The sequence below is a fragment of the Canis lupus genome, chromosome 23 (genome assembly GCF_048164855.1).
Source record: "Canis lupus baileyi chromosome 23, mCanLup2.hap1, whole genome shotgun sequence".
In the NCBI taxonomy this organism is placed as follows: domain Eukaryota; kingdom Metazoa; phylum Chordata; class Mammalia; order Carnivora; family Canidae; genus Canis; species Canis lupus.
In genome coordinates this window covers 17322840-17344624 of record NC_132860.1, presented here as the reverse complement: position 1 = coordinate 17344624, position 21785 = coordinate 17322840, and the positions used below count along the sequence as shown (strand labels likewise).

Here is a 21785-nt window from a genome sequence, read left to right as displayed (position 1 = left end):
TGAAGGCAGCGCTAAACCACTGAGCCACCCAGGCTGCCCAATTGCCCATCTTCACACAGATGTGAGGTGGGTACTAGAAGCGGTCTCCAGGGTCCCAGTGGTCCTGCGCCCACCGCCTCTTAGTCTAGGCACCAGGCTTCAGGACTTGAGAGTAGGGTAGGGGGTGCTAGGATACCAGAGGCCCCAATGCCAGAACTAGGGAGCTCCCGCGGGGACTGAGTTCCCTCTCAGTTCCCTCCGAAGGGAAGTAAGAAAGTGAAGTCAAGAAGCAGTGATGGAAGAACACGAACGGGTGACAAACGTGCTTGGAGGTGATTCATCATGAACAGGCATAAATCCTTGGGCGGGGGCTAAGACTCTCCTCTCCCCCTTGACAGCATGATGACCCCAGCCTAGAAATATCCACACAGCCGAGTCTGTGCTGTTTGCCTGCCAGGCCGAGTTAGGACTCCACTGCTTCCTACGTTTGGTGTGCCTTTGGTCAAATTCTTCCCCTCTCTCAACTTCAATATCTACTTGGTAGAATAAGAACAGGAATGTTAACCTTCCTCATCTAACTCAAGGTGTCAGGATCAAAGACCAGGATGTGGCCATGTTTTGTAAACTCTAAAACGATTAACATACGTGAAGCATTAGTGTGCTCCGTGGCAGTAAATCCTCACGTTTACAATGGGTGAATGAGATCTCTAAGGGCAGCAGGGCATTCTCTCAGGTTGTAACCTTGTAAGGAATATATGGATTACATGGGCGTTACGAGAAACGAAACGGTATCGTCCGTCCAAATTATGGTTATTCTCATATTTCCAAATAGGCAACTAAATTCTGAAACTTGGGATAATTCTCCCCCCCAAATCCCAATTCTCAAATCAGCCTTTCTGTGCCTTGCCCCTATTGCGAAATCTTACTAGCCCATCCCAGAACCATGGAGTCTCAGCCTCTCTGGGGGTGCTGGCGAGCCCCACTCCCTGGTCTCTGCTCCGAGTCCTGCCCCTGCGGCTCCGCGGGAGTCTGGGGTCGCGTTCAGGTCAGGCGCCGAGCCGGCAGGGGGCGCGGTCCACTCGAGGCCACCGCTCCGGAGGTCCCGAGGTCCCGAGGTCCCGGGGTCCGGCCATCCACACGGGACCTCGCGTTGGGTTTTGCAGTTCCGTGCGGGTAGGCCTCGCACTCTGGGTTGCATAGGTCCTGAGTAAGGACCCTAAGAGGTTGTACCGGCCCTCCTTAGTCCTGATTTATGTTCTGAACCCTGTGCCCACAGTCAGGGTTGTGGCAGTTCCTACACCAATCTCCGGAGCTCACATCGGAGCCCTCTGGGCACGAGGGACCCCTCCACGCTCCCCACCCCCACCCCTTCGGACCAGCAAAGCGCGCGCCCGAGTGCAGAAGCCCGCGCGAGCCCGAGGGAAGAATGGGAGGGTGCGAGGGCAGTTCAGGCCCCGCCCCCTGTGCTCTTATAAAGCCGAGGAACCAGACCCGGCCACTCAGTGGTTTCTTGGTGACACTAGGCGGAACAACTCGAGCCTCGCCACCTCTGGTTTCTCACCGCAGCTTGGACGTTGGGGTTTTGCCAGCACCAGAGCGACGTCTCAGACCTTCTCCTCCCGGATCTTGGCAGATCACCCCCTCAGCAGGTAGGCGCCGCAGGCGGGGCGGATTAGCTGGGGGGGTGGGGGGTGGGGGGTGTCTTTAGAGTGCTGGAAGCTGAGAGTGTGCTGGGTGAGGGGTACAACCCATTTTGGAAGGTCCTCTGCGGGTTGCGTCCCATATACTGAACCCAGCGGTGCACACAACCGGAACCGCAGAGACCCAGTCCCCTCTACTCTACTACCCAAATTCCGAGAAGTTGAGCTGGAAAGCTCTGGGAGCCTGGCGCTGGGCAGAGGGCCTCCCCTGCGGGGCCTGTCACCCGCCTGGCGGGTGCAAATGCCGCTGGCGCCTCTCTGCGCCCGGGCGAGATAAGGGTCTGAGCCAGGCAGAGCGCGGGCTCAGCCGGCCCGCGCGGGGGCCCCCCCACACCCTGCCTGCCCCGCCCGGGGCGGTGCTGCTCACGCTCGGCCCCCCTCCCTCTCTCTCTCCCTTCCAGGGTCTGCGCATCGCCGCCAGCATGAAGCTGGTTCCCGTCGCCCTCTTATACCTGGGCTCCCTCGCCTTCTTGGGCGCGGACACCGCACGGCTAGACGTGGCGTCAGAGTTCCGAAAGAAGTGAGTCGCAGGCAGCTCCTTCTCCAGTCCTTGCACCTGGGAGACCAGGGAAACTGGCCGCCGGCCCCGAGGGGTTAGAAGTGCACGGGAGCCGGACCGGACCAGGACTTCGCCTGGAGGTATGCGAATGGAGTCTGTCTTGTGTTTTCTAGGTGGAATAAATGGGCTGTAAGTCGTGGAAAGAGGGAACTTCGAGTGTCCAGCAGCTATCCCACCGGGCTCGCTGAAGTGAAGGCCGGGCCGGCCCAGACTCTTATTCGGACCCAGGACGTGAAGGGCGCCTCTCGCAACCCCCAGACCAGGTAAGTGCCCTGCGCCAGAGCGGGGTGGGCAAAGGGAGCTCTCCTCCACTGCCCTGGCCCAGGGGGTCTTTAGGGCCGCCTGGCAGTTCAGACGGCGGCAGCCCATTCCAGTCCCTCTGGTCCTTGAATGGCTCGGATTCCCAGTGGCTGGGGCCAAAGCTCTGCTTGATGGGGGCGTCTGATGTTACCTTCCTTCCCTTCCCCAGCGGTCCGGACGCCGCCCGCATCCGAGTCAAACGCTACCGCCAGAGTATGAACAATTTCCAGGGCCCGCGGAGCTTCGGCTGCCGCTTCGGAACGTGCACGGTGCAGAAACTGGCGCACCAGATCTACCAGTTCACAGACAAGGACAAGGACGGCGTCGCCCCCAGGAGCAAGATTAGCCCTCAGGGCTACGGCCGCCGGCGCCGGCGCTCCCTGCCCGAGCCCGGCCTTCGCCGGACTCTGTTGTTCCCGGAGCCACGGCCAGGCGGGGCTCCGGCCCCCCGGGCGCATCAGGTGCTCGCCAACCTCCTTAAGATGTAGGCGCCTGTGGCAGCAGCGAACTGGCGCGCGTGTGCATCCCGCTGGCTTCCCCCTGGGCGGAGGGCTTCCCCGAGCCGAGCCCCTCTGCCGATGGAAGTCGGGCAGAGACCGGGATTCCGGGAGGCACCGTCCCGCGGCCAGCCCTGGCTTTGCGCGAGCCCCTTCTCCTCGGAGGCACGGATCCCTCCGTCCCAAGCCGGCCCAGGTGTCCCGTGGGGGGCAGAGGAATGCAAGGGAGGCCTGCCAGGCTCACGGAGAGGATTAATTGAGAATTAAATGAGAATTAAATGCTTGAGACCCTCCCCCCTCCCCCCCCCCCCCCCAGGGACAGGGGTCTGAGTCACTGCCGTGCCTGCCCACAAACTGATTTCTCACGGGGTGTCACCCCACCGGGGCGCAAGCCTCACTATTACTTGAACTTTCCAAAACCTAGAGAGGAAAAGTGCAATGCGTGTTGTATATACAGAGGTAACTATCAATATTTAAGTTCGTTGCTGTCAGAAGATTTTTTTTGTAACTTCAAATATAGAGATATTTTTGTACGTTATATATTGTATTAAGGGCATTTAAAAACCATTGCATTGTCCCCCTCCCCACTTATTTTAATACGTGAATGTCTCAGCGAGGTGTAACGTTGTTTTTGCTGCAGAGTGTGTGAGTGTGCGTGAGAGACTTATTACCTCTTGTGGAAGAAGGAACACCGTGTCTCTGCATTATCTATTTACATAAAATGGGTGATATGCGAAAATAGCAAATCAATAATAAACGGTCTCGATGCTGATTAATTCTGGGCTCCCAAGTCTTGGGAGGGAGGGTGCCCCTTGTCCCTGTGCGTCCCGGGAGTCTCCGGCTCCCGCCGCCACCTGGCTTGGGAAGGTGGCTCGGCGGCTCGGGCGCGTGCCGGGCTGGCGGGAGCGCTGCCCTCCTGGAGGGGCGCGCGGGGCGCCCGTCCTGCGATCGGGTCCAGGCTCCGCAGAGGCGCCTAAGGTCGCAGCCTCGCGTGGCGGCGGGGCCGGGCGGGGGTAGGGTGAGCCCTAGCGGGGAGGCGAGCCTGGACCCGGGGTTGCGCAACAGAGCCCCAGATTTAATGGAGAAGCTCGCGGAGCCCGGCGCAAAAGCGCGCCTCGGAGAGTTGGGGCGGGGTGAGGGGGTCTCCGAGGCCTTCTAAGTGAGGAGCTGCTCCAGGCTGCCGCGGTGTTCAAGTTAGAAGCTACTCCAGCAAAATGTTCGCGCTGCTCGGGGAATCCGGCAGGCGCGCCAGGAACTGCAGCCGTCCGCCGGCCTGGTGCCCGTGGCGGGCGGGCGGGCTCATCAGCGGGGCTGTGGCGCCCCCAGCCGGCCGCTCGGAGCGGCCCGAGAGCCGTCAGGCAGTACGTGCGGTTTAATAAGTCCTCCTACGTGGGAGTCAGCACACAGCCTTAATGAGAGAGGAAAGAAAAAAACAGTCTGCAAATGCCAACCAGGGCCGGCCCCCCCAGACCTGCACGGCGGCTCCCCGTTCTGGGACCGTGACTCAGCGCCCACACGCTGCGCAGCGTGCAGCTGCGGGCCGGAGGCGGGGACCGAGGGACGTGCCGCCGGAATCGTGCGCCTCTGACGGCCTGAGACCTTCATTGTTCCGCCTCCCCTTGCCGCGCTCCTCTTCCTTCCTCCTCCTCAAGCCTTTTCTTTTTTTCTTCACTTCTCTCCAGGCTGCTTTTTTGCTCCCTCCTTCCTTCCTCCGCCTTGCTTTCTTTATGCCTAATCATCTTAGAAGGTTGACCCCAGTTCCCATCATAGAAGCTGGACACTTAGTCCCAGGGAGTGACTAGAAGGTCAGGGGACATGGGAACAGTTGGGATAGAAGGGGAGGATAAGGGGAAGCACCCCTGATTTGGGTTTCCCTGCCCCATTTGTGTCATCTAATATCCTGACGACCCAGGATGGAGACCAACTGCTTGTCCTTTTCTGAAAGTTTCGCCGGCCTTTCCACTTGAAAGCATGGCTTACAGGTGATCTCAGAAGCCTTCCTGGTGGAGAAAATCCTAAGTTTGGTGCATGGCAATGTTTCCAGGGCAGCCTACCTTCTCTGGGACTGCTTGCACCAACTGCCTTCTTCTGAGGGCCAGAGATAGTTGCTTTCAGAAAAAGCCTGCCTGCATATACGGTAAAAGAAATAGGTCCTAAGTCTGGGGTCCAGAGACCACCTGCTTCTGAAGCAGTTTCAATTCAGAAGAGAGTAGATCCTAGCACATGGAATTTCCTTAAGGGCACACAAAGCCTTGCTTTTGCACACCTGGCCCTGGATAGTGTCGATCTTCATACAGTTCATTGTCCTATTTGATCTTGACAACTTTGTGAGATTCATCAGAATTGAGGTTACAAATGCAGCAACTGACCATTCCTCATCCTCAAGGGCCTTTTAATAAATATTCAGAGAGAACTCTGTGCCAGGCATTGTAAAAGGTACAGGGCATGCATGAATGAAATAGTGATTAAAAACTCGTCATGGAATTTCTATGCCAGTGAGTGGTTCTGGGTGGTCTGAAGGGGCCACAGAAGCTGCAGAGAGCAGCAAACACTTGAACCTCGCAGACAGTGGCTCAGGATTAAATACCCATTCCCTTGCACCAGGTTTGTCCTACAGCCACAGAGCTCTCCAGCCAAACCTCACCCTGGCAGGACTTCAGGCGGCAGACAAAGCTGCCAAAGGCAGGTTGGGCACTAGCTTAGGGCTGTTCTGAGCAGGGAATAGGCATCTAGCCTTTAGCTCAGGGAGTCTTATGACTCCCTTCAGGGAATCCAGGGCAAATGAAGGAGATGGTTCAGCTCTGAAAGAGGCAGCTGCTCAGCTGGAGTCCTTCCCAACAGAAAAATGCTGTGATCAGAGACCTGTCTGAACAGACAAGGGACCCTCCTAAGACCAGTGTGACGTAAGTTCTGAATTGACTGAAGGTCACCATCAAACCCTGGGACCTGCTCTGTGAGCCATTCAACCTACCTTTTGGATTTTTTTTTTTTTTTTTAATAAGGTGTTGAAGCCTGTCAGGATAAGGCCTCCTGATGCCAAGAACACATCGTTTATCAACAGTGATGAGTCATTTGTGAGCTGATTCGACATGTCTTCAGCTGAGGAGTAGTCACAGCTTTTATCTTTAGCTACTGTTGCTGGCTGTAGGAATGGTACCGTCCACTTGTAATCAGAGTACTGGGCAATTTCCTGAGAAGCCAACACCTTGGCTCAACAGCTAAGAGTGGAAGGGAGTGATGGGGAGGATGGAACTTGGTTCTTTTTTTAGCACCTGCTTTGTATTACACATTCTCCTAGCCAGGTTGTACACATTATCTCATTTGATTCTTATAGCAGCTTTCTAAAGTAGGTGTTATTATTGTCTCTATTTGTAGATAAGAGAATTGAACCTCAGAGATGTAAAGTAACTTAGCCAAGGTCACACAGTAGGAGTAAGTGCTGGAGCCTGGATTTGCAACCAAGCACTACAAGCTATTTTAGTGCTATAAAGCCATAGAGAGTAAGTCGGATAATTTTAACATTTGGACTCTCAGGCCAGATGTCCCCAAATGTCCTCTAATATGAGGATGGCTTGGGTAGGTGATTTACACCTGTGGTTCTGGAAGATTTACAGGAGGCTGGTAGGACTGGAAAGGAAAATGTCTTTAGCGGTATGCTCAGTGAGTGCAAAATAAATAAATGAAGTGAGTTTTAAAATTCTTGGTCCTGGTTTGAAGCAGAGGTTATAAATCAGGAATAGCTTTATCCCCCCCCTTAGCTAAGCCACTGACCTCTTTGGTTTTTATTGCCAAATATAGTTAGAACATACACTGAAGGCCTCAAGATCTGGCTTCTGAGGGGAAGGCCTTCTGAGCTATTCCTGGCCAAACACAGTCCCACTCTGTAGGTCTTGAGGCCCCTGTAAGAACACCTGTGTCTACAAAGCTACAAATAGAGTTTCCACCCTTGAAGTGGAACCTTTTGTCTTTGGCAATTGTTGCCCAAGGCAGCTTTATGGAGGATGTTGTAAGCTGACTATTGTAAGTTGACTGCTTGCTCCTCTTTTCCTCAGCCAAGGAGAGGGCCTAGTTGTCCTGGGTCCCACCGACTTTTCTGCCAAAGTCAGATTGGAGGCTTGGTCTCCATTTGCATGAGAAGAAGGGTGAGGCTAGATAGCTATTTGGTGGTCCCACTGGTCTTGTTCCAGAGCTATTTTGGAACATTTTGGAAAAACAATAAAATGACTATGACCACACAGGCAGCTGAATTTAGTAAGTTATTGTACATTTATCCAACAGCAGGAAAGTACTTCTGAGTATTAAGACAAATTTTTGAAACACACACAAAAAAATGCATTTTACTTATTACACGATATTTATTCAGTGCAGAAAAAAATTCACCTTTCATACCATTCCTAGAGCTAGCCACTGTTAATATCTTGGTACATACCCTTTTAGATATATATATCTCTCTCTAATAGTATATAATATAATGCATATCCATTTATACACATACTTTTGAAAAACATTTTTTAAAATATTTTATTTGTTTATGCATGAGAGACACACACAGAGAGGCAGAGACATACAGGGAGAAGCAGGCTCCTTGCATGGAGCCTGATGTGAGACTTGATCCCCAGACCCAGGATCACACCCTGAGCCAAAGGCAGATGCTCAATGGCTGAGCCACCCAGGTGTCCCATACTTTTGAAAATTGAACTCAGGTGCACAGAGCTGAATTAAGCATATGCCTCAGTTTAAGGCAAATTATCATTAGCAGTCGATGCAGAGCTTCTCTTGTTTTAATTATTTATTTTTTTCTCCTTTAATTTCTATACCCCTTTCCAGCTCCTTCAAAGGAATCCTCTTTAACATACCTTCATGATAATTTATTTTTTTATTTTATTTTTTAAAAAAGATTTTATTTATTCATTCTTGAGAGGCACAGAGAGAGAGGCAGAGACACAGGCAGAGGAGAGAAGCAGGCTTCCTGCAGGAAGCCCAATGTGGGACTTGATCCCTGATCCGGGGATCAGGCCCTGGGCCAAAGGCAGACGCTCAACTGCTGAGCCACCCCGGCATCCCCATGACAGATTTTTAATATTCTTAATCATTAGGTAGTGCTTCAAATCAATAGGAAAAAGACAAACACTCCAATAGAATAAAAGGATCAAGAACAGAGAGAGAGAATATAAATTATCATGAAAGTGCACGCCTGGGTGACTCAGCGGTTGAGCATCTGCCTTTGGCCCAGGGCGTGATCCCTGGGTTCAGGGATCGAGTCCCACATCGGGCTTCCTGCAGGAAGCCTGCTTCTCTCCTCTGCCTGTGTCTCTGCCTCTCTCTCATGAATAAATAAATAAAACTTAAAAAAAAAAAAAGAAATCTAAACATTTTAATGGAACTGGAACTTATTTTGGCATATGATATGAGTAGGGATTTAACTTGATTTATTTTCTCCCAAATTGTTAGCCAGTTGCCTAACACATATACTAGGTAGTACACATTTTCTGCAGGATTTGAGAGGCTTCCTCCATAATATACTACAGAGGTTTTCAAGCTGTGTTCTATAGAGCCACAGGATTTTCCTGAGTTATTTCTGCAGATTCCTGGGGAGACAAAGAGGAAGCAAAAAGCCAGACTCTTGCTGCTGCTTCCAGATAGAGCAGTTCTACTCTTTTGTTTTGTTTTATATGTTGGGGCTCCATTTCAGATTTTGTTTTTAAATTTTATTTATTTATTAATGAGAGGGACAGAAAGAGAGGCAGAGACACACAGAGAGAAGCAGGCTCCATGCAGAAAGCCTGATGTGGGACTCAATCCTAGGACCCCAGGATCACACCGCAGGCCCCAGGCCAAAGGGAGAGGCTCAACCGCTGAGCCACCCAGGCGTCCCTCAGATTTTATTTTATTTTTTTTAAAGAGTATTTTTTTAAAAGATTTTATTTATTTATTCATAGAGATGCAGAGAGAGAGGGAGAGAGAGACACAAGCAGGCTCCATGCAGAGCCTGACGTGGGACTCAATCCAGGGTCTCCAGATCACGCCCTGGGCTGCAGGCGGCGCTAAACCACTGCACCACCGGGGCTGCCCCCTCAGATTTTATTTGAAGAAAGAGTTCATCCACCAGCAGCTAATCAGTAATATAACAAAAACATTTTTTTAAGTTTCTATTTTAATTGTAGTTAACATAGTGTTATATTAGTTTCAGGTATAGGATTTAGTGATTCAACACTTCCATACAACACCTGGTGCTGCTCATCACAGCAAGTGCACGAATCCCCATCACCCATTTAGCCCATCTCCCCACCCCCTAAATTCTTAAACAGTAAATATTTGAATCTGTTTCTGGTCCTTTTATTCCCTTCCATTGCTCAGTCCATCTTTTCCTGTACCAGTTTAACAATTTAAAAAATTATCATTCAACTTTTCAAACTTACACAAAAAATAGATATAATAACAATGAACTCCCATATACCTATCATTAGAATCTAGGGGCACCTGGGAGGCTGAGTTAAGCATCTGACTCTTGATTTTGGCTCAGGTCATGATATCAGGGTCATGAGGTCAAGTCCCATGTCCTGCTCTGCACTGGGCATGAAGCCTGCTTGAGATTATCTCCTCCCTCTCCCACTGCCCCTCCCCGCCTCCCTTCCTCTCAAAAAATAAAAAATAAAAAAATAAAAATAAAAATCTAACATTTATCAGTGTCCCCTGGCTGGTTTGATTGGTAGAACACACAACTCTTGATCTTGGAGCTGCAAATTCAAACCCCATGTTGGGTATTGAGTTTACTTAAAAAAAAAAACCCAAAAAACTAACACCAAGACTTTTGCAGTGCGTAATTCATCTATCCCTTTTTCTTTTGTTTTGTTTCTTGCCAAAGAATCTGGTTTTCTTTTCCTTCCTTCTTTCCATCCGTCCTTCTCTTTTCCCCAGGCATTATATCATTTCACCCGCACACACACTTCTATATACGTCTGTTTAAAAAAAAAAAAAAGTTTTCTTATATAACCAAATGCTATTGTCACACTTAACGTTAACAGTAATTTTGTGGTTTCATCTCATACCCAGTCCATAATCAAATTTGCCTTATTGCCTCAAAAATGTCTTTTGACAGTGGTTTGTTCAAAACAGACTGCCAACAAGATTGTTACATCTCTAAGTTTCTTTTAATCTAGAGCAACAGCCCTCCTTTTTGTTTTCATGCCGTTGACTTGTCGAAGAAAAAAATGTTTTAATAATTGTCATTTAGAGCTTTTATTATCAAGATAAATCCTGATTCTCCACTCTGCTTGTGTAAACTCAGCCAGAACATCCTGGCCTGCTCACTTGTCAGGGTCGGGTGGGGCGCTAGAGTGGTCAATGATGCAGTATTTCTTACAGAAAGAGAGTATCTTGAAATGTTAATCTTTGTGCTTTTCTTTGCTATACTCTTTCCACTTGACCTTTCCCCTAGTAAATCGGAGGCATTGCCTGGAGGAGAACTAGGATTGGTACACAGGGAATGCGGAGAGAAACAGAATAAAACAGTCAATGTTCAGTTTTCTGACTTTTAAAATAGCCTCTTGAAGCCCACATCAAAAACAATAGTTTTGAAAGCCAAAGCCTTTTATTTGCAGAGAACCAGGTTTTGTTGAGAGAAGAAAAAGCCCTTGAGAATCAAAACGGAAGGCCCGGAAACATGAGGGATTGGGTTTTGCCCTAAGGACCTATCGGAAAGAGTCTATAAAGAGACAGACTTCACCTAAGCCGTCCCTAGGCTGGGGGATGGCAGGGACCTAAGAGGTTGGAGGGAATCCTGGAGAAGACCCCACCCAGAAGAGGACAGCACCCTGCAGAGACTGTCCATCAGCCCCGGGAATCCTGTGGAGGCCAGTTGATGCCTGGAACTGATCTGCCTTTTGAGTGAGTCCCGCTGTTGCTGAGCTGAAGAGCCACGTTAGCTGGTGGTTTTGTTTTTATTACCACTGCAGGGCTGGTGATGGGGGTGTCTTTCATCATCATCAGCCATGTTTAGGTGGCCCCAGCAGAAGTGATACTTCCCTCTGTCCAGGCCTTGTTGAGCCATCTTGATTGCTCTGTGTGGTAAAAGATTTTTTTTTTTTTTTTTAAGATTCTATTTAATAGAGACACAGAGAGAGACGGAGGCAGAGACACAGGCAGAAGGAGAAGCAGGCTCCATGTAAGGAGCCCGACGTGGGACTCGATCCCAGGGGTAAAAGATGTTAAGAAGTCATCCTCAGCTTCTTGGATGGAGGGATGGGCACTTTACACCAAAGGGACGGTAGAGCTGAAGGGAGAGTCACCCATTTCTGTATTTGGGTGAGACTGGACACTCAGTGCGTTATATTCGCAAGTCACATGTGGGACAGGCTCTCCTACCCTACTCTCTGGTGTTCTAGTTTTTGTCTAAATTTGATAGGCTTGTTTCTCCAGTTAAAGCAGTAATCCTGGGATGCTTGGGTGACTCAGCGGTTGAGCGTCTGCCTTTGGCTCAGGGCATGGTCCAGAGACTGGGGATTGAGTCCCACATCAGGCTCCTTGCAAGGAGCCTTTTTCTCCCTCTGCCTGTGTCTCTGCCACTTTCTCTGTCTCTCATAAATAAATAAAATCTTTAAAAAAAAAAAAAAAAGCAGTGATCCTTAGCCTCTTCCTGTTAAAATTACTTGGGAGAGGGGCACCTGGCTGGCTCAGTTGGTGAAGCATGGGACTCTTGGTGGGCTGTGAGTTCGAGCCCCACGATGGCTGTAGAGATTCCTTGAAGATAAGACCTGTTTTTTAAAAAATAAAATTGGGACATCTGGATAGCTCAGTTGGTAGAGCATGCAACCTTGATCTCGGGGTCATGAGTTCAAGCCCACATTGAACATGGAGCCTACTTTAAAAAAAATTACTTGGGGGTGCTTTATTTTTTTTTTAAGGAGCTACTCCATGCAGGGAGCCTGATGCAGGACTCTATTCCAGGACCCCAGGATCATGACCTGAGCCAAAAGCAGACGCTCAATCAATGAGCCACCCAGGTGCTCCTAGTTGTTTAAGATTTAGAGTTGCATCCAGTAACATAGCCAGAAGTAGAAGGGTTAACTGCAGCCAGCAGGGACAGGTGTTCGGAGAGAAGACCAGCTGCAGGTGATGGGAAGAAGGCCAGCCCAGGGTGAGGTAACAGGCAACAGATGGTTTTGCTGGAAGGCATTGGCATCAAGGAGGAACAGCAGGAAGTAACAGGGCATCAAGAATGGCAGAGAACACAGCAGTGGGCATTCTAGGAGCAAATGTTAGGCCCCACGGAAGTCCACCTATAGAAGGCAGAGTGGGGATGCTGCTTGTGACAGCTCATCATGGGCTGAATTGTGTCTCCCCTCCCCAAATTCATATGTTGAAGTCTTATCCTTAGAATCTAACAATGTGTATATTTGGAGATAAGGTAAATAAAGACATAATTAAGGTAAAATGAGGTCTTGTGTGTGGGTCTTAATCCAATATGACTGGTGTCTTTTTTTTTTTTTAAGATTTTATTTATTCATGAGAGACGAGAGAGAGAGAGAGAGAGAGAGAGAGAGACAGAGACATAGGCAGAGGGAGAAGCAGGCTCCATGCAGGGGAGCCCAACGTGGGACTCATCTGAGTCTCCAGGATCAGGCCCTGGGCCAAAGGCAACGCTAAACCGCTGAGCCACCTGGGCTGCCCATATGACTGGTGTCCTTACACGAAACAGGAGATGAATACGTAGATAACAGACAGACTCAAGGTTGACCATGTGAGGGCCAGTGAGAAGGTAGCCATCTGCAAGCCAAGAGGAGGGCCTCAGAAGAAACCAGACCAGTTGGCACCCTGATCTTGGACTTTTAGCCTCCTGAGCTGTAAGAAAAAAAAAAATCCATTGTTTAAGCCCCTTGATTTATGGCATTTTGTTATAGTAGCCCTAGTAGACTAGCTGCTGTCAAGCAGATTGGCTAGAACAGGGCAGGGCTGTAGTCCTAGAGACAGGGTATCACATCCTGGGGCTCCATCTCAGACATACAAGTAGGGTTAGGGAATCAGCACTGGGTCCCTGATTATAAGGGCTAGCAGGATGTTGTTCAATCAGTCCGTCAATCTTTTATTAAGTTCTTACTCTATTGTGGGCCCTGTTCCAGGCACTGGATATATTGTTATTGCAGTGGTGCAGATGAGAGATGATGTTGGCTTGGATTGGCAGGGTAGCAGTGGATGAAGTAATTGGACACTGAAACAACCCAACATGGAGGTGATGTTCCTTTAAGACTCCCTGACCAGGCATGGACTTATCTACAGAGGGGTTTGAATGACTTCATTTTCAGAGAGGAGGAATTGTGGGAGCAGGGAACAGGCAGGTTACTTATAACTAATCCAGGTAAATGATTTGTCTCTTTGGGACAAAGTAAAGTTTCAGTTTACACAAAGTTTTCACTGGCACTGAGGTTAACAAACCTAGATGCTTCCATCTCACGTTCTTTAATTTAAAACATGACATTCCAACTTTATCTTAACTTTATTAGTTTTTCTAAAACGTCAAAGTTTCTTTCCCAGCCTGTGTTTCAGTGGAAAACTCAAGCGTTTCCGGGCAATAACTCCATCCTCTGTGCCACTGTAGACAACCATCAGATAAACTTCCCTAATTCATACCACATCTGCTTTCCCAGCTCTCTGTGACCTGGAGCATAAAAAACAACCCTCCAAATTATTTGTTCCCAAAATAAGCACTCATCCCGAATTTCCCCCACCAATTTTCTATTAAATGAGGGAAAAATTGTCAACACTGAATCAGCCAACTTTTATTAAAAGCTGGGAAGTCTTTTAAAAGCTTTCAGAATAAACTGTCCTGTTAAACATGACAAGTACATAATGGGAAATAGTTGCATCTATATGGTCCCTGTTGATACCTTTGCAGATTCTGGTAAATGGGAACTACCTAGATATAGTCATCCTTTCTACTTTATCACTGTGGAGGACTCATTACTCCCCCCATAATTTGAAAAATTAAAGTGATGTGAGAGCCTAAACTGATTTGCACTCTGGCCTTACTTCATTCAGCAGACAGCATGGGGGAAGAGTAAAGGACATAGGCTTTGAAGTCAGTCAACTTTGAGTTTGCAAATGGATTCTTCCTCCTAGCCCTGTAATTTTGGGCAAATCCCTTAACCCGAGTCTCAGTTTCATTAGCTATAAAGTGGGGATAATAATATTTACCTTACAGGATTGTTGCGAGGACAACGTGTATGGAAGCATCAACACTCTGCCTGCCAGTGTAGTAAATCCTCATTAAATGCCAACTGTTTTTAAAGGTAACAAGGATGTACTGATGGAAGAAAGAAAGAAAGAAAGAAAGAAAGAAAGAAAGAAAGAAAGAAAGAAAGAAAGAAAGAAAGAAAAGCACCTGCTTTTTCTCCATGCCAGAACCCAAAGCTGAAACGGTGTGTGTGTACCACTTCACTTTGGATTAATCATCTTTAAAATGAGGAGATGAAATCCATGAGCTCTAAGTATCTACCCCTATAGGTCCAACAGTCTAGGATCTTATATACAGTGAGAAACGAGCAGTGAAGAGCAGAAGGAATGAAAACATCTCTGACTAGTTGCTCTGGAGGGTCAAGCTGTGCTTCACTAGTACATCCGGTTCCAAAACTTATAGGATTATGTCTTTTCAAGAGAGCTTGGAGGAGGAGGTCTGGGTGGATAGTACCAGTTAACTTCATGGCTGCAAAAACAATTCTTTCTTCATGGTAATAGAATGAGAGCAAAGGGATGTTTGACCTTTTCAAGATGTTTTTAAATGCAAAATACAAGGTATGCACATAATCTTGTTTTCTGACCAATCCTTTAAAAAATCTGGCATATTAATGACTCTACTTAAAAGCACTGAAGATGGGAGCCAGAAGGAAACTTTTTCTTTCTGAACAATGACTGAAAAGGGAATTCTAATGAATATTTTGGCATAGTATCTCATTTTCTGGCTGCCTCAGGACCCAAGAGCCAGTAGGTCATAATTAAAGCCAATAATGGCAACTCCAGACAGTTATCCAAATATTTTCCTGGTGCTGTCAATTCTCTGCATTAAATGATTTAACATCATATTTGGGGAGTGTAGAACATACATGCAGAGAGGGAATTAAATGTTGATATGAATTCTGGAACCTTTGCTGCAAGTTGCCCCCAAAGATATTGTTTATTACATTCAAAGGAATTATAGAATGTTTTCCTTAGCAGATAATTTTAAAGAACCCTTCCCTTGCAGAGAGCTGTGAAGTTTGTCCTTAAGATCAGAACAAGATCACATTTTCTGCAGGAAAGAAAAAAAAAAATCATGTGCTTGGGGCTGACACCCCGTGTTATGTAAATAAATGAACTTATCCTACCTCCACTGCACCTTTCAGGAATGTTCTCTTTGATCACCAGGAGCTGCTAATGCTGCAGATGTAATTATGTAACGTACAAAAGGCCAAAGCTACTCACTTTTCTATCAGTTCCACTTCCAGAAAGAAAACCCATAAATATATCTGTTTGTAAAATCTGTTTAGGATCTTGGAACAAGGTCTTGAGTTTTGTATTTTTTCTGTAACTTTTGTTTTGTAACTTTAAAAACAATGACTACACAAAATCCTCCAGCCCCATCTACACCCTCCTCCATCTCTCTTCTAAACAATAAGAGAGTTTCCTCCTGGATGGAAAGTAAGCAGCTCAATTTAAAGTAGTTCTGAGAGAGGAGTGCGTGGGTGGCTCAGTAGGTTAAGCATCTGCCTTCAGCTTGGTCATGATCTGCGAGGCCTGGCATCCAGCCCACATGGGGCTCCCTGCTCAGCGGGGAGCCTGCTTCTCCCTCTGCTTCTGCCCATCCCCCCCCTTGTGTGTTCCTCAGTGCCTGTTCTCTCTCAAGTAAATAAAATCTTGGAAAAAAAAAAAGGTATGCGAGAGCACAAAGCACCATTTGGGGATGAAATAAACTGGCTAGTCACTTCTTAAAGACAAAACTGGATTTACTCTGCAAAACAGTTCAGCAAAAATTTGGGTTCCAAACTCCAGTGCTGTGCTGTGGCAATGGAAACTTTCCAGCCACAACTTGAAGTTGGGAGCCAAGCACAATACTAAGGCAAGGAAGACATTTGAGGCCAAACCAGACAGTGATTTTGGCACTGCCCTTCTCCTGAGCCCAGAGCTACAGCGGCTGTGAGGTGGTAAGGTCCCTAAATCTCTAGGTGTACCAGAGACCAGATTTGAAAGCTCCTTGTCTCCCTTGTCTTTCTCCACCCACACATTTCACCCCATGGGTTACATCATAAGAGATGGTGAAAATGCTGTGAGGTGTGTACACAATTCTTAGGCATATTTCCACCTAATAATACTCGGATTTCTCTGATGCCCTCCCCATTGGGTGTGAGCAGCCCTTTGACATTGGGCAAGAGAACAAGAGACTCAGGACCACAGCCTCTGCTTCTGATCTGGCCATTCTGTGGCAGTCGCTGTCTTGACTGGCCTACAGAGCCAGGCAGGCATCTGGCTGGAGGTTGGGGGAGACAGTTTTTGGATTTTTTAAAAAAAGATTTTATTTATTTATTCATGAGAAACACACATGAGACAGAGGCAGAGACACAGGCAGAGAGAGAAGCAGGCTCCATGCAGGGAGCCCGATGCGGGACTCGATCCTGGGACTCCAGGATCATGCCCTGGTCCAAAGGCAGGCGCTCAACTGCTGAGTCACCCAGGCGTCCCTTTTTTTTGGATTCTTTTGTCAAAATGCACAGAGTCCACTCAAGAAGACTCTATATTCTCCACATTACAAGATGGCAGTGTGCCCGTCTCTGGGCCAGCTGGCTGACTCAGAGATGAGCAGATTATTCCAGGACACTTTGTTTTCATTCCAGCCAAAGGATAAAAAAATGTGAAACTTTGCTGCCACCTGCTGTTTTCTTAGGAATAAATTCTTGAAATGATTCTAGGATGGTTACGCATCAGGTTTATTTTAGCAAAATGACTTGAAGAATTTGGGGGATTTCAGAATATATGTTTGTGTAGTTGGATACCATCTGGTCTGTCATTTCCTAGGATGGATTGTTGGGCCACACAGGTGGCTTCCTTCTTTTCGACCATTAAGTCCTGTCTGCCCCCATCCCTTGGTAAAAGTTATGTAGAGGGGAAGAGGGAAGGGCAGCTTCCCTGACTGACCCCTGACAACCTTCCAAAGGAGTCCACACAGGACCCTGGCCAATGGAATACAGGTTTGGAAGCCCTTTCCTCGTGGGGCCATGACGTCATGGAAGTCATAACTCAAGGCAAATTTCCCAAGCACAGACTGTTCTCTCAGGGGAGTGCCAGTGGGTAGTATTCCTTGAAGGTGCCCTGGGAAGCACTTTCCTCAGCAGAGGTGGCTGTAAACCTTGGGATGAGATCCCTTTGTGATGTCTCCAAATGTTTTTTTTTTTTTTTTTTTTTTGGTCTTCTGTGAGGAAACAGAAGCTGATTAAGAAAGTGAGCCCCCCCCCTAAAAAAATAAGTGAGGGCTCCAGAGTAATGAAGGTAGCCCAATTTGAATCACTCTCAGATGAGAATTTTTGAGCTCAAGTTAGATGAACAGAGGGATAAGCACAGGTGAAGAGCATAGGAAGAGTTAGTAGTCATAAGCTTATATGGGCTTGGTAAGGGCCCTTAGTCATCTTAGAGGCACCCAGAGCACAGAGATGTCCTACTCTTGACCAAATTAGTAGTTGTTGCTGCTCCAAATCAGAAAGTGGGATTTTCCTCTTGCATTCCTCAGGAGGATCCATTTGTATGTAAATGAGTTCTTTTCCATTGTCTTCTAGGAATTCTTTCAACCAAGATCTTTTCATTGGCAGAGATTAATGAATCTATTAAGTATGTATTCACATAATTTTAAATGTTTATTCTTCCTCCTTAAAAAAGAATAAGATCTAGGGCGACTCGGTGGCTCAGTTGGTTGAGTGACAGACTCTATCTCGGTTCAGGTCTTGATCTCAGAGTCTTGAGTTCTAGTCCTGTGTGGGGCTCCATGCTGGGCAGGGAGCCAACTTAAAAAAAAAAAAAAAAGCAAATCTGGGACCTCCTAGATGGAAGGAAATGATGCTTGATTTTATTTTCCTATCAAAGAGAAAAGGCATCTAAGTGTTACTAATAGGCAGTGAAGCTATGTAATAAGCCATTACTCAGTGTCTGGCCTGATAGTTGGCATGTGGTAGCACATTTGTTGAATGAATGATCAAATTTATCATCCAGGGTTCTTGCTGGTAGGTCTGTGAGACCTGTTTGGGAGAAATGGGGGTAGCAAGAAGTAGAATGAAGACTCTCAGAGTTAATAAGGTACAATCAGTGGGTAGAGTAAATCACAGAAACTAGAATGCTATGGTAGGACCAAAACTGATACCATATAAGCTTCAAAATATGTATCTATTACAAATTAAATATAATTCTTTTTTTTTAAATTTATTTATTCATGAGTGACAGAGAGAGAGAGAGGCAGAGACACAGGCAGAGGGAGAAGCAGGCCCCATGCAGGGAGCCTGACGTTGGACTTGATCCTGGGTCTCCAGGATCACACCCTGGGCTGAAGGCAGGCGCTAAACCGCTGAGCCACCCGGGCTACCCCTTAAATATAATTCTTGAGAAAAAAATCAAACAAGAAGGTTATATTGTAAAAAAGGTTATATTGTACAAAATTCCTCCTTCCCTGTCTCATTTCCCAAATGTTACCACTGTTACTGTTTTGCATAAGCCTGTTTATGTTCCACATATTTTGTTGTTTATGTCTCCATTGGTCTTTCTTAGAATCTCATAAAGGCTTTGGAAAAGTTCTGGCCTGTCTCAGCTATGTAAAGCAGAGTTCAGGGAAGGGGCTTGTGTACTACAAAAAAAATATCAGAATCTCCCAGAGGGCTCATGTATTGATGGTCGTGGAAAGTTAAGTGGAGACCCAAAGCATAAAAGAAAACTCAAGAATACAGAGTTGGAAGTAGTGATTTCAACTTCCCCTCCCTTCTTGGAGATTCTCAATTTTGTAGGTTTTCTTTTTCACTCTCCCCTCCTCACCCCCAGCTTTACTGAGGTATAACTGACAAAATTATATATATTTAAAATATACAATAATTGAACATATATGGATATTGTGACATGATGATCGGACATATATGTATACTGTGACATTACCATCACTTCACACATAGTTACCCTTGGGGACTGCGGGTGTGGTGAGAGTGCTTCAGGTTTACCATTTGGGCAAGTTTCAAGTATATAACACAGTATTGGTAACTATAGTCTTTGTGGCTGCACATTCAATCCCCAGAATTCTTCTTTTTTTAAAAGATTTTATTTATTTATTCATGAGAGACAGAGAGAAAGAGGCAGAGACACAGGCAGAGGGAGAAGAAGGCTCCTCGCAGGGAGCCTGATGTGGGACTCGATCCTGGGACCCTGGGATCATGCCCTGAGCCAAAGGCAGACACTCAACCGCTGAGCCACCCAGGCGTCCCCAGAGTTATTCATGTTATAACTGAAAGTTTATACCTTTTGATCAACAGCTACCATCTTCTCAGCTGCTCTTGGCTGTGACCATTCTACTCTCTGTTTCTATGAGTTCAATTTTTTCTGTTTCTTTTTTTTTAGGGTTCATACATGAATATTTTTTTTCAGGAAGGGAATCAGCTTCTCAGAAGAATGAGTTTGGTGCTTACCTGCATGCTTGATTTGAGTACAATGAGAGCCTCTTGTCTTGTGCATCTCTTGATCCCTTGCTCCCCCTCGAAACCCTGTCTGGTTAGACAAATGTCAAATGTCAGAGCTAGAAACCCTAGTCTGGTTCTATACTCTGGCATGGGGAAAAGAGTGTAGTAATTTCCAGGAGAACTGAAGACAATCACAAGGTAAGACAGGTGCCTGGTAAATTCTTTTCCTTCATGAGGCTACCAGAGCTTTATCCTGACAAATGTTATTTTTTAAAAATATTTATTTATTTGAGAGAGAGAGAGTGAGTGAGTGAGAGAGCAGGTATGTGCATGAGCGGGGGTGGGTGGGGGAGACAGAGGGACAGGGAGAAGCAGATTCCCCACAGAGCAGTGAGCCCCGACTGACAACGCTGGGCTTGATCCCAGGACCCCAAGATCATGACCTGAGCTGACAGCAGATGCTTAACCTACTGAGCCACCCAGGCTCCCCCTGGCCAATGTTACTTTGCAAGAGACTTTACAAGGCTCCCTGGTGACCAGATGAATAAGACCATTGCTATTTCTGTAAACCTGTTCTCTGATGAACATACACTCCTGCGGGATGGTGTCAGGACATGGTTGTTTGAGTGTTTTAGATACCAATTTTGCCCCTCCTGTTGTGCTTGGTAACTAGGATGCTGTTAAGAAAATACAGCAGGGCTTCTATGAACTTAAAAAGAGCATTTCAAAATATTACATTAGCCTTTTGTCCCTTCAGTCTGTTTTTCTTAGAACAAATGTAATCCCAGTCTCTACAAATTTTGTTTAAAATAGCTTTTCTGGTGAGTCACCTAAAGTTAAGCTGCAGATATGGTATTGTTTTAGCCATGTCAGGCTTGAAATGTTAGCCAAGTTCTAGTGACTACTCATGGAGGAAGCTAGTTATATGCTTTCATATGTGTTTTGGGGAAGATCCTAAAATATCCAGAGAGAAAGATGTGCCTGAGATGAACCGGTCAGTATTTTGCATCTCAGAATGGGCCACGAGAGCTTCTGTAGTGTAAGGAATGGTTTCAGCTGGCTCAGAAACTCCTCACGGCCCAGGACATGTGAAGGTTCTGCCCATTGTACAGCAGTCCCCACCCCACCAAGTGGACAGAGACTTGGGGGAATCACCAAGAGGCCATGAAGAGGGGGCAGAGGACTTCGCAGATGCTCTGAAGAAGAAATTAAAGCTTTAAACCGAACATCATGCTATGACTTTAAAGGTCATTATCTAGTTCACACTTACATCAGACTCTAAATATTGTCAGAAAAATGGATAAGTTTGCCAGGACCAGGAACAGTAAAATCACTCAAAATAGACCTTAAGGCCAGTGCAGCCGCCCCAGCCCACAGTTCTCAAACCTGCTGCTGCCTCATGAGAGACCTCAATGGGAAGGAGAACTGGCAGCTGCTTAAAGGAAAATTTAAATTCATTGACCCTTAAAACTTGAAAAAGCCTTTCAGGCCACATGAGTGCATGTAACCTTGTTTTTTCCTCTTCCACCAAATAGAAGTAGGGTGGGAAGGGGAGACTTGCACTCCTTAAATAGAGTCCCTTGTCAGGGATCAATTGTACTATGGCCTCTGAATGCTATTCTCCTTTCTCAGGGTATAGCTTGGTGCCTACTTAGCACTGAGCAGTAGCTATCAGCTTTACCCTCATGCTGGCTCCACCCTCTGTTGGGCAAAGCCAGGTCACCTCCTGCCAGGCAATTGCTGGGTGAAAGTCCAGAACAGCTTTCCTGAATAAACAAGTCAAAGAAAGCCATTTCCCAGCAGTGGATGGGCCTGTGCTCCAGAAGCCTATTTGCAGTTCTGTCCTTTGGAACTTAGAAGACATTCCCTGGAGGAGCGATGTTATGCATTGTAGTGAGTTTTCCCCGGCTAGATCACAGCATTGATTTAACCCAGAATGGACTTGGAAAGCAGTGCTCTAGAACTTTCCTTCATGAGTAATAGATTTGTTTTGTTTTTTAAAAGATTTTATTTATTTATTCATGAGAAACACACATGAGACAGAGACACAGGCAGAGAGAGAAGCAGGCTTCTCGCAGGGACC

At 46.9% G+C, this 21785-nt stretch overlaps 1 protein-coding gene across 1 annotated transcript; it reads left to right on the top strand.

The window, feature by feature from the left end:
- The first annotated feature begins 1448 nt into the window (after window positions 1-1448).
- ADM (adrenomedullin) lies at window positions 1449-3811 on the top strand. The gene is made up of 4 exons (XM_072794103.1): window positions 1449-1628; window positions 2081-2199; window positions 2352-2501; window positions 2708-3811. The coding sequence occupies exons 2-4, from the start codon at window positions 2102-2104 to the stop codon at window positions 3024-3026; spliced, it is 567 nt and encodes a 188-aa protein (XP_072650204.1). The 5' UTR covers window positions 1449-1628; window positions 2081-2101; the 3' UTR covers window positions 3027-3811.
- The last annotated feature ends 17974 nt before the right edge of the window (window positions 3812-21785 follow it).

Bases quoted from the DNA above. Each gene is read 5' to 3' on its own strand.
- ADM (XM_072794103.1), top strand. From the start codon at position 2,102: ATGAAGCTGGTTCCCGTCGCCCTCTTATACCTGGGCTCCCTCGCCTTC. The intron at 2,200-2,351 runs GTGAGTCGCAGG...TGTGTTTTCTAG, and splicing joins GCGTCAGAGTTCCGAAAGAA to GTGGAATAAATGGGCTGTAA. The intron at 2,502-2,707 runs GTAAGTGCCCTG...TCCCTTCCCCAG, and splicing joins TCTCGCAACCCCCAGACCAG to CGGTCCGGACGCCGCCCGCA.